The following is a 12,935-nucleotide window of genomic DNA, read 5'->3' as shown; positions in this document are numbered from 1 at the left end:
ATCTGCAGGATTTGGAAGCTCAGAGGGCACTATTTCTGCCACACTGATAATAAACTCTCCCAGGGGCTCCATGAACCATGGCCACACATAGGGCAATGAATGCCATTTCTCTCCTAACTTAAGAATGCTGCGATAATTAACATCCAGGTGAAAGGAAGGAAGACCCTGTCCTATCAGTTGGACCCATGTACGATGCACTCACCCCCTCACAGCACCCACGTTGTTGCACCCCTCCTGCTACGGTCCTTTAAAATTCAGAAAAACAGGCAGCCCCACCCTCCGCTGTATACCCCAGGGGGCTGAGAGGGAAGCTTGGTGACCGAACACAATGGCAGATCGAGCTGGCATTCGGCCAGGAGCATCAGAATCTCCAGCCTGCTTCTGAGTCGGTACACTACAGGTTTTAACCACGGTCAAGTACCACTCATGCCTGCAGCGTTTGGGGTTTGGGCCTGCAGCTGCCCCACAGAACAAATGGCTAGTGGAGAGTCTGCACCCTCCCCCGCTTAAGCCTTCTGAAAAGCAGTCAGCTGCCCACGCTGTCGAAGCCAAGAGCTACAGAACACACATTATGTGTGTCGGGGGCCTGACTCTGCCATCTGGCCTGGTCCTCCAGAACCCCGGCTGCAGAGCTGGCTGGTGTCACTGACAGTTTTAAGGGTCTATTTATTTTGGTGTTGATTAGCAAAGAGTGTAGATCTCTGGTTAAACCCACAAAGGGATGCTGTTTGTAGAAAGAATAAACAAGGCAAGAACTGAATCCGTGCCTTCCTCTGTTTAAATTATAAATCCAACCCAAAGCCCGAAAGGCAAAGCTAGGAAAACAGGGAGGAAAAGAAATTTTTAGTAAAGTGATAGGACTAAAGAAACACAAACAAAGAGAGTTACCAGACAGTGACAGCTTATGTTCAGGGTGATTCTTGAAATAACAAACCCCAAAAATCAATTCGCAAGAAAACCCCATAAGTCAGTGGGTCCCACTCCACTCGGCCCAAACTTATTTCTTTATTTCCGCATTTCCAATTATGCGGGAAGTAAGATATGTAAAACATGGAATTGTTTCTTTAAAATACTTTCAATGTTTGCCAAATATGGCTTCCAGATGCCCCTTGCCTTCTGGGAAAATGCTTCTTGGCTCTGGCCAGGCTTACGAAAGATACCGTCTTCAGCAAAACAAAAGACCCATCAAAACAAGTCATCTTAGGGGCTCCCTGCATTAAAGCCCCCGTGTATTTTAGGAGGGGGCTGTCTTAGTTGTCACTGCAGAGCTAATGCTTCCTCTGTCCCTCCCTTATCAAAGCACAGGAACAGAAGCTAACAAATGCTTCTCTTCAGAGGTGCCCATGGTACCCCGACTGTAGGCTCTTATTTCTGACTCCTTGGATGCCACTGGCAGACAGCCCCACGAACACTCCCAGTCTGTGACCTACCTCTCTCCCCAGTCACCCTGCCCACTTCTAGATCTTCACTCCTCTTTGCTCCACTTCTCGTCGTAGAGCCCAGGGAGAGACGACCAGGGACAGGAGTCCACGGTCCCCAGGACAGGCAAACAGGTGGAGGGTTGATAAAGGATGGGCAGGCAGGCACTGAGGACGCTAAAGAAAAGAAGCAGGGAGGTAAGAGCATCCTCAGGCAGAACCCATTCCTCTTTCTGTGCCAGTAGGCAATGCCCTATTCTGCCTGGAGCCATGGGTCTCAGCTGCTCACATTCTTAAAGCAAACTTGAAGCCGAAGTCAACAATTACTGACAATGCTGCTGAGAGTCCCTTTTCTATATTTCCTGTCCAAGGTTCTATGTTAGGCGTGAGTGAAAAGCCCTGAAACGTCCTGTCCATTTATCAATGTGATTAAGAAAAATGTGACTTGGGTCCCTTAAGAATGAAACCTTGGAGTCATCTTTCATTGCTTCTATTCCCTGCGAAGGTTACAGAGTCTGGTGGAGCGGCCTCCTCCGTTCCCAAGGTGAGAATGTTCCCAGTTGAGGATCAAAGTTACTTTCCTTACTTTTTTCCTAGAAGGAAACGTTCCCACTAAGACCTACTGCTATTTTACCCTTTAATCTTTTTTGTTTCTTAAAAAGAACGCGGGGGCCCTAGAAATGGCATATTACCATACACGGTGAAGACAGTGAGCTTGAACTCTCTCAGGAAATTCTCAGCTGTTAAAGTATTTAGCACATTCATTCATTTAGCTGTTCAGCACTGACTGCTTCCCCAGGCCAGGGACAAGAAAGGCCGTCTACTGGACAAGTCAGACGTGAGAACAAACAACCATACTTACAATATGTACTAAGAATACAGAGCTATAATGAATATTAGGATTGATTAAGGTTAATTTGTAAGAATATAGAAATTTAGTATTTTCAAGTCTTCTTTTGAACTAAAAGCACTATACAAATTCTACTAAAAGCTGACGGATTTTTATTTATCTGACCACTCTGACAAACATCTTTATTACATACTTTTATTGGAATATATCTGACATATAACGTGGTGTAAATTTAAGGTGTACCACATTTACACATTCTGACATCATTGCCCTGTAGCAATATTTAGCTCATCTATCATGTTACATAATTATCCTTTCTTTTTAGTGGTTGGAATCATTTAGTTCTAGTTTCTTAGCAAACGTGATGATTGTAGTACAGTATTCTTGTCTGTAGTTGTTGACTATACTGTACATTAGATCTCTAGGTTTTATTTACTGCTTATTTCACATCTGTACCCTTAAACAACATCTGGCCTTTCCTCCCTCCCCATGAAGGACTTTTAAATTAATACTTCAATCCTGAAATTTCAAACAAGGGGAAAGTGAACATAAAACCTATTTCATTATAGGCACAACATGCCTCCAAATGATACCAAGAGAGTAATAAACAGGGGCTCTGTACAGGAAGGAGGACTGAGGGCCAAGATGAAAAGATTTTTTTTTTTTTAACGCACACCTCTATTTAAATCTCTTAAACGTAAAACTTTGAAAATATTTCCTAAAGACAATTTCAAAAATAAGCTTACTTTAAAAAAAAAAAAAAAGGTGGAGGGGGGTTAAAAAATTGAATTTTATTACATGAATAACATGTATCCAAGGAATGCCACATGGCAGTCATTGTGGTTTCTTAATGTGTATTTACTCAGAACACTGTTAGATGAGAAACGTTCTTAGAGTAGCCTTCAATGTAACATTACTATGAAAACCCAAACAAGTAAGCTGAAGTTTAATATCTTATCATGAGCAGGCAGTATGAGGACAGGGAGACCCTGCCTTCACCTCTGAGCTCCCAGCGTGCTTTTCATACCCTTCCCTGCTCAGTTCCAGCCAGAGACCTTATCCCCGTTCTCAGAGCTCACTGCTGCCACTGGGTCTGCACTGGGCTGTCCCTCCCAAGGGTCTAAATTCTCTTTCCCTGGATCTCTGCACTTGATCTTAGCCAAAAGTTGGCTGACTCTTCATTCAGGCCTCTCTATCTTCTTGGAGATAATTCCCTGAGCCACTTAGCACTTTACCTACTTTATTTTCTTCTCTACATTTATCGCCAGGCCCTTTAAATCCACTTAGCTAACTCATTTGTTTATGTGTTTACTTCATCCCCCTCACCCCCTCTAGGTCTCTCCTTCCCCTCAGACTGCAAGCAACAGGAGATCCCCAGAGTACAGCACAATGCCCGGCATAAAGAGCTGCTCAATAAATATTTGTCGAATGAAAGAATGAATGAATGCATTATACTTAGTGGTGACAGACTGAAAATCTTTCCTCCAAGATCAGAATAAGAAAAGGATGTCTACTCCTGCCACTTCTAATCAAGAGTGTACTGTAGGTTCTAGTTAGGGCAATTAGGTAATAAGCATCCAGAATGGAAAGGAAAAAACAAAACTATTTCTATTTGCAGATGACAGGGTCTTGTATATAGGAAATCCTAAAGCTATCTCTCTCTCTCTCTCACACACAAACACACACACACACACTTTCAGAACTAGTAAGTTCAGCAAGGTTGCAGGATACAGATCAAATGTCAGGTACATTTCCATACACTAGCAATGAACAACTGAAAATGAAATTAAGAAAACAATTCCATTTATGACAATATCCAAAAGAGTAAAAACTTAGAACTAAACATAACCAAAGAATTGTAAGACTTGCATGCTGAAAACAACAAAACATTATTGGCAAGAAAGTAAAGAAGACCTAAATAAGTAGAAACATATCCCTTGCTCATAAATTAGAAGACTTACATTGTTAAGGTGGTAATATTCCCCAAATGGATTTATAGATCAATGCAGTCCCTATCAAAATTTCACTGCATTTTTTGCAGAAATGGACAAGGTGATCCAAAAATTCATATGGAAAAGAGAGGGGCCCAGAAGAGCCAAATCAATCTTGAAAAAGAACAAAATTGGAGGACTCAGATTTTCTGATTCTGAGACCTACTACAAAGCTAGAATTATCAGGATGGTGTCGTGGTGCCATAAGAATGAACATATAGATTGAGATAATAAAACTGTTAAGTCCAGAAATAAACCCACAGACCTATGGTCAACTGATTTGTGACAAGAGTGGGAAAAGCATTCAGTAGGGAAACAATTATCTTTTTAACATATGTTGCTGGGACAACTGGGCATCCACATGTATCCACATACCTCAAAAAAATACAAAAATTAACTAAAAACGCTTCAGAGACCTAAATGTAAGAGCTGAAACTACAAAACTTTTAGAAGAAAACATAGAGGTAAATCTTCATCATTTTAGTGGTTTCTTAGATATGCCACCAAGACCACAAACAGCCAAAGAAATTAAGTTGAACTATATCAAAATTTAAAACTGTTATACATAAAAGGACACGATCAAGAAAGTAAAAGAAAACCCACAGAGAAAATGTTTGCAAACCATGTATATGAAAAGAGTTTAATATCCAGAATACACAAAGAACTCCTACAACTTAACAATAAAAAGACAACCCAATTTAAAAATGACAAACAGATTTTCTCCCAAGAAATATACAAATGACAAATAAGACATGAAAAGATGCTCAAGGCCATTAGGGAAATCCAAATCAAAGGCACAGGGAGATACCATTCCACAGCCACCACCATAACTAGAAAGCTATGATCAAAAAGATAGGAATGAGGGCTGGCAAAGATACGGAAAACCCGGAACCCACATACATTATTGTGGTGTGAATGGTGTACCTCCTTTGCAAACAGTTTGGCAGCTCCTCAAAAAATTAAACAGAGAGCTGCCATATGATCTAGCACTCCACTCCTAGGTATATTCCATGGGAGGTGACCAAAAAAGAAATATGTTCACACAAAAACTTGTGCATGGACATTCATAACAGCATTATTCACAACAGCCAAAAGACAATGTCCATCAATGTATAGATGGGTAAATAAAATGTTGGCATATCCATACAATAGAATATTATGTGGCCATAAAAAGGAATGGTACATGTCTTAATATGGATGAAAAGAGATCCACCTTATGATTCCATTTATATGAGGTCCAAAATAGGCATATCTATAAAGGCAGAAAGTGGATTAGTGATTGCCGGAGGCTGGGGGAAGCGGGGAATGGGGGGTTGACTGCTAGCAGTTACGGGGTTTCTTTTTTGGGGTAATGGCAAGTTTTAGAATTAGTCAATGTTGATGACAGCACAACCTTGCAGATATGTGAAAAACAGATTAGACACTTAAAATGGTGCATTTGATGGTATGTGAAATACAACTTAAAAAAAAAAGTCGAGTATAAGAGGGGTGCCTGGCTGGCTCAGTCAGGGGAGCATATGACTCTTGACCTTAGGGTTGTGAGTTTGAACTCCATGCTGAGTATAGAGATTGCTTAAAAATATAATCTTTTTTAAAAATAGAGTAAAGGAAAATGGGCAATATCTTATGTTGCAGGTGGGAATGCCAATTCATAAAACCTATTGAAGAACAATTTTTTAGGATTTCTCAAAATTACAAATGCATCTACCCTTAACCTTTCTAAGAATTTATCCTACCGATATATTTAACCATGTATAAAAAGATATATAGTGAAGGCACTGACTTCAGCTTGGACATATCAAAAGACTGGAAACAATCTACACCTCCATCATGATGTGACTGGTTAAGCAAATTATAATATATCCATTTAACAAAATAGTATGCAGATCCATGTAACAAAACACTATACAGTCGTAAAAATCGAGACTGCTCTTTTATAACAACGTGGAATTATTTCAAATGTAAAATAAAACAAACACGTGAAGAGTGTGCTACCCTCCACATAAAAAGAAAGGGAATGTTCACATGTGTATTTGCTTGTATATACATAAAATACCTTTCGAAAGATATACACATACAATTCAGATAACACTGTTTGCCTCCAAAGATGGGGAACAGGATGCCTAAGGAACAAATCAGTGTGTGTATGTGCACATGCGTGTGCATAGGTGACGATTTCCAGTAATCTTTGAGTTTTCAAACCACTGTACTTTCTACTCAAAAAGATGAACAAAATATACATTTAAAGTATTTTTTTTAATTTTTTATTTTTTATAAACATATATTTTTATCCCCAGGGGTACAGGTCTGTGAATCACCAGGTTTACACACTTCACAGCACTCACCAAAGCACATACCCTCCCCAATGTCCATAATCCCACCCCCTTCTCCCAAACCCCCTCCCCCCAGCAACCCTCAGTTTGTTTTGTGAAATTAAGAGTCACTTATGGTTTGTCTCCCTCCCAATCCCATCTTGTTTCATTTATTCTTCTCCTACCCACTTAAGCCTCCATGTTGCATCACCACTTCCTCATATCAGGGAGATCATATGATAGTTGTCTTTCTCTGCTTGACTTACATTTAAAGTATTTTTAAAATAAGTAATGAAAGAGTCATTAGGTTGTAGAGAGACCTGAATTCTAGTCCTGAATTTATCAATAACCATTTACTTCCTCTTCTGATCAGTCTCCCTCTTCCTCATTCCATCAAACTCTATGCATTTTTCACCAAAGTATGCAGGTTTAAAAAGGTTCATACATGAGGATTCTGAACAATTATATGTCTCAGTATAAAAGGCTGGGTTCAAGTTCCTATAGAAGCAAGTTCCAGCAGAACAAGCAGCACAACCTTGCAAGGCGCTTAGCTCTGAGCAGGAGTAATCTCTCTTCCCGCCAGTAGATGGGGTCAGTAGCTATGATCAGGTTCATTTGCCAAATTGGAAACCTGCTCTAAGGGACACAAGGACTTAGCCTCGAAGAACTGTTGAGCTAGAACGAAGCCTGAGAGTTCAGCACAGCTCCCGTATTTTACAGATGTGGAAAATGATGTCCACCTGGTCAGAGTGTGAAGACTGACATGGTGAAGACTGGAATCCACATCTCATTATTCCCACCCAGTCCTCTTCATTAAATACTTTAATAAGCCAAAAGACTAAAACTCAGAATTTGGGAAAACTCAGTTCAATCAGGCTAGGCTTAGTTACCACTTTACACTTTTCTAAAGTTACAAGAAGGGGCGCCTGAGTGGCTCAGTTGTTAAGTATCTGCCTTCTGCTCAGGTCATGACTCTGGGGTCCTGGAACTGAGCCCCACATCAGGCTCCCTGCTTGGTGGGGAGCCTGCATCTCCCTCTCCCACTCTCCTGCCTGTGTTCCCTGTCTTGTTGTATTTCTCGCTGTCAAATAAATAAATAAAATATTTTAAAAAATAAAAAATAAAGTTACATGACTATGGAAGGATTGGTCTTTAAATATTCTATTAAAAGATGGTTAAGTTCACAGAACTATTACATAATTCTTTCAAGTACCTAATTTTGAAATAGTCAACAAATTTCCTCATTTTAGTGTCTAAATTTTGGCACAACCTGTGACTCGTTCAGAAATAAAACCTCTCCCCCTATTTTCATTTTCCATTTAACATAGGTAACTCCTAACTTGAAACATGATGGATTAATTTTTTGTTGTTGAGATGTTTGGAAATGACCTAAACACCCCCAAATAATGGATTATTTAGTAAATCTGAAGCAGCTCTTGTGATATTTTTAATAATTCTGAGTGGGCAACACAGTGTGGTGGTTACAGAGCCACACAGCCTGGCTATGTCCTAGTCTACCACTTATTAGCCCTGTGACCTTGGGCAAACTTCTTGCCCTCTTCCAGCCTTGGTTTCCTTGTTATCAAATAGGAATAAAAGTAGTACCTATCTCATTGGGTTGCTGAGAAAAGTCAGTGAACTGAAGTGTAAAATGCTCAGAATGGTATCAGTCTATAGTGTCTGAGGACAATGAAGCCCCTTAGTTCTACCTGAAATGTTGGGTCCTTTAAAAAAGAATGCTTGCTAGCCTGAGGTAATTTGTAATTGGGTCTTCTGAACTCAGAATAAAACAGGGGAAAAAAGTCAAGTAAAATGTTCGGGGAGGCTAGCTTGCTACACTGAGCAGTCTCTGAGCTGTTTCAGAATACTTGGCTTCTATCCTTTCTTGGCTCCTTAACTACAGGATACTCTATGCTCATTTTTTCTCCAAGATGGAATGGTGGTGACTTGTGGAGAAGGACGTTAGGGGACAAAAGCAGCCAATTATAAGAACAAGTTTTATAAAGTCTGGTACTTCCCTGTTCTAGTCTGTAAGAAGGGAGGAAGTTAGAGAAATGAATGGCTCTCCCATTCTTCTACAATTTGAGTTCAGTTCTCTTATTTCAGGGCATTGCAGAACTATTTGGAGTACACCCTGCTATTCTCTCCTTTCTTCTTTACTCAAATGCTCCTTTACTCCTACTAAGTGTCCAGGGTGAGATCTGCCTTTGAGCAGGGATTTCTGATTATACCTTGCAGTCAAAGCTAGACCTGGGGAAAGTACTTAGGTCTGCTGGTGAAGCCAGTCATCCTTTACCTCCATGGAAACCTGGGCAAGAGCTACTTCTCAGAGTCGTAGTAAAACTCTATCTTTTCTGTTTCTACAAGTCTTCAGATCAATGTGGAAATTTTATCACAAATAAACCCTCCCTTCTCTTGATTTCTGGACAATGAGGCTAAAATTGATCGAGCAGCTACATGAACACAGATTGAGGAGGGCAAGGTTCAAGCATATCCTGTGACTTGCAGAGTAAGGGCTCAAAATATAATTGTTGAATAAACAATACGTGTATAAGAAGGTATGCTTGTGTTCTCAAACAGTCTCCTTTCATTGTATTTAATATAATAGCCATAATCACATCAGGGTCTTAAAATCATCAATCATACTCAGATTAAGCAAAAAGTACACAATTTTATGGGCCTGAGATGACTCCTGGATACAGGAGGGGAACAAGACCATTTTCTAGCTATGTGATTCCTAACTTGTAATCAAACCTCTACAAGTTCATTTCCTCATCTATAAAAGGGGATTAAAAGTTACAGCTACCTCATGGGCTATTTCAAGAATTCACTTTAAAAACAGTAAAGCACTGTGCAAATGTTCTCAATATTCTTATTCATGTAACATATGTGCACGCTCTCTGTAAGTACATGTATCTCTGTTAACTAAAGAGACGTTTTTATTTTTACTTTTTTAAAGATTTATTTATTTATTTATTTGACAGAGATCACAAGTAGGCAGAGAAACAGGCAGAGAGAGAGGAAGGAGGAAGCAGGCTCCCCATTGAGCAGAGAGCCCGATGTGGGGGGCTCGATCCCAGGACCCTGGGATCACGACCTGAGCCGAAGGCAGAGGCTTCAACCCACTGAGCCACCCAGGCGCCCCTAAAGAGATGTTTTTAAAGAAAAGCTTTTAGAGATAACGTGAGCTTTCACTTCTCATCTGTCCTATTGGCTAGTATCAAAAGAACAAGAAATAATAAGTGTTGGTGAGGATGTGGAGAAAAGAGAGCCCTCCTGCCCTGTTGATAGAAATATAAGTTGTACAGCCACTAGGGAAAACAGTACAGACATTCCTCAAAAAATTAAAAATAGAGCTATCGCATGACCTAGCAGTACCACTTCTGCATAGTTATCAGAAGAAAGGGGCAAACCAATCTGAGGAGATCTATACATCCCTATGTTCTCTGCAGAGCTTTTTTTTTTTTTACGATTTTTTTTTTCATTCGACACAGAGAGAGAGATAGCAAAACACGGAATACAAGCAGGGGGAGTGGGAGAGGGAGAAGCAGGCTTCCCGCTGAGCAGAAGCCCAGTGCAACCCTCTATCCTAGGACCGTGGGATCATGGCCTAAATCAAAAGCAGATGCTCAAGGACTGAGCAACCCAGGCGCCCCTGCAGTACTCTTTATAATAGCCAAGACATGAAAGCAACCTAAGTGCCCATCCACAGATAAAAGATAAATTAGATATAATATACAGTAATATATATTATATATAAATATATAAATGCAATATTACTCAGCCATAAAAAAGAATAAAACCCTACCATTGTCACAACACGGATGGAACCCAGAGTGTATAATGCAAAGTGAAGTCCGAGAAAGACAAATACCATATGATTTCACTTATGTGTGGAATCTAAAAACCAAAGCAATGAACAAACAAAACAAGATTTTAGAGACAGGCAACAGTTGGCTTCCAGAAGAGAGAGGGGTTGGGGGGTAGGTGAAAAGGGTGAAGAGGATTCAGAGGTACAAACTTCTAAAAAAAAAAAAGTCATGAAGATATAATATACAGCACTGGGAATATAGCCAATAATATTGTCCTAATTTTGTATGGTGATAATGACAGCTAGACTTAGTGTGGGGATCACTTCATAAAGTATAAAAATAGAAAATCACTATGATGCACACCTGAAGCCGACAGGATATTCTACACCAATTACAAGTAGGTAAGAAAGGTGCTCAGAAGCACCCAACACAAGGTTAAATCAAAATCTCAGCAGCCCAAGAAAAATCAGCCTCCATAGGTGCACTGTGCCGAGGACTGGAAAAATGAATCTTTGGTCGGACAGCCCTAACCTAGGACCGCTGGGTTCGCAGGAGAGCAGAGTTCCACCCTCGGTGGGCATTCTCCCCCCCCCACCTTTTTAAAATTTTATTTGTTTATTTATTTGACAGAGATCACAAGTAGGCAGAGAGGCAGGCAGAGAGAGAGGAAGGAAGCAGGCTCCCTGCTGAGCAGAGAACCCGATGCGGGGCTTGATCTGGGATCATGACCTGAGCTGAAGGCAGAGGCTTTAACCCGCTAAACCACCCAGGCGCCCCCACTCTTCTCCTTTTATTCGACTCCCCCTCCCTCCGCTCCACTCCGGGTGCCGAGCCCCCTCCCTGTCCTCCGTGCGTAATCTAGACTCTCCGCAGAGGCCGCTCAGACCCTTCGGCCTACAACTTGCAGGCCCAGCAACTACCACTCCTCCTCGAAACCCTTTCACCCCGACCTTTAGAAAACGAAAGACAGAAAAAGCGCCGGAGGAGGTGGGGCTCGGGGGACTGCGGTCGCCTCCGGGCGAACATGCGCAGAGGCCGCGGCGGCCTGCGGGCCGGGGTGGGGGGGGGGGGGAGTGGGGACCGCGCGGCCAGGGAAGGGGAGCAGCCGCCTGGGCTGACCCAGCTCGGGGAGCTGACCGCGCTAGCCGGCGCCCGCCCCGGCCTCCCGGCCCCACCTCCCAGAGGCTCGCGGGCCGCCGGGTCGAGCTGCGGCCGCGGGAGGGGCGGAGCGCGGCGCCGGCGGCGGGCTGGCGGGCCGCCGGGGGCGCTGCGTACCTGGTAGCGACCCGTGAGCAGCTGGCTTCGCGAAGGCGTGCACAGCGGCTGCGTGTAGTAGTTGTCCAGGAGCACCCCGCCGGCCGCCAGCGCGTCCAGGTGCGGCGTGCGGATGTTGGAGCCGTGGAAGCCCACATCGTTCCAGCCCAGGTCGTCCGCCAGCACGAAGACGAGGTGCGGCGGCCGGCCGGCCCCGGCGCCTGCGCCCGGCGGGGCCGCCAGCAGGAGCAGCCACAGCAGCAACGGGAGGACGCCGGGGAAGAGCGGCCGCCGCGGGCTGGGGCCTCGGGGCAGGCTCGCCGCGCCGCGCCGGCCCATTCTTTGCCGCGTACGGTCCCCGCGCCTGTGGCTCCGGCAGCCCCCGGCACCGCTTGCAGAATCAGGAACTGGGCGGCCGGGCCTGCCCCGCCCCCGCACGGGATCTCACCCCCGGCGGGCGGCGGGCTGTAGAGGCCTGGCCCCGGGGCCCCCGCCGCCTCTGACCGGGGCCCGGGCGCGTGTGGCGGGGGAGGAGCCAGTGGAGAAGCGCCCGGGGGCTCCCGCTCCCCGGCTCCGTGGAAGCTCCGCTGATGCTTAGGAGAGCCAAGATTTCTTCTCTTTCCGGAGACGAACTTTGCAATGTAGCATCCTCAGAGGAGCAGATGTAGCCTTTTTAGTAACTCTTCTCCATTTACAAAGCATTTTCTTTAAATTTCGCCAACAAACTCGGCAGCTAGGAACTAGCTGTACCCACCCCCCCCACCCCCCCCCCCACCCCCCGAGCCTAACTCAAACTCAAACTCACATCCTGAGCCGGGATATTTTAAAGGTCGTGGAGGAATCATTTCTGACCAAAGAATTCATAGACTTGTGCAACTGGGAGGTCGTTGGGGAGGCAGAACGCTAGGTGATGTTTGAGATGCATTTATGAATAGCATACGACCGTGAAGCCACTTCCTCCTCACTACCCAAAAGAGGGCCCAGTACACAAGCCGATGGCTCAGTGCCCTTTTGAAGGTGCAGTTTCACTTAGACTGCCCTGAGGATTGGGGCGGGGGTGGGGGGAGGCTGTTGTGTGACCATTGAGTGGCTCATTAGAATGTTCAGGTATGAGCCTCTTCATGGCTGACTCCTCGACATTCAAGTAGTGAGCCAAAGAAGTATAGTATGTAATTTGCCTGAAATCATCTGAGGATGGAAGGGAAAGTCTCTTAACCGCATGCTCATTGAAGTGGCAAGTTAGCCTTATGACCAGTACATTCCCACCACCATCCAAAACTGTCTGCCTCTTCTGTGTC

The 12,935-nt window shown here is 43.8% G+C and overlaps 1 protein-coding gene across 2 annotated transcripts in view; it reads right to left on the bottom strand.

Annotated features, from left to right (window-relative positions):
• The window catches only part of ARSB (arylsulfatase B), a 170,332-nt gene extending 157,663 nt beyond the window's left edge, over positions 1-12,669 (bottom strand). The window contains exon 1 of one of the 2 annotated variants that reach the window (XR_014310136.1): positions 11,659-12,669. Coding sequence is in view for 1 of the 2 variants with exons in the window: in XM_082724787.1 (XP_082580913.1) it covers positions 11,659-11,976 (318 nt within the window). In the remaining variant the exon portion in view is untranslated. The remainder of the gene's footprint in view (positions 1-11,658) is intronic. The other variant, XM_082724787.1, reaches the window with a different exon arrangement.
• Between the last annotated feature and the right edge of the window lie 266 nt (positions 12,670-12,935).

Source organism: Mustela nivalis, assembly GCF_964662115.1.
Source record: "Mustela nivalis genome assembly, chromosome: 3".
In the NCBI taxonomy this organism is placed as follows: domain Eukaryota; kingdom Metazoa; phylum Chordata; class Mammalia; order Carnivora; family Mustelidae; genus Mustela; species Mustela nivalis.
Note: the sequence above shows the minus strand (reverse complement) of the source record. Positions and strands in the feature narration are given on the sequence as shown.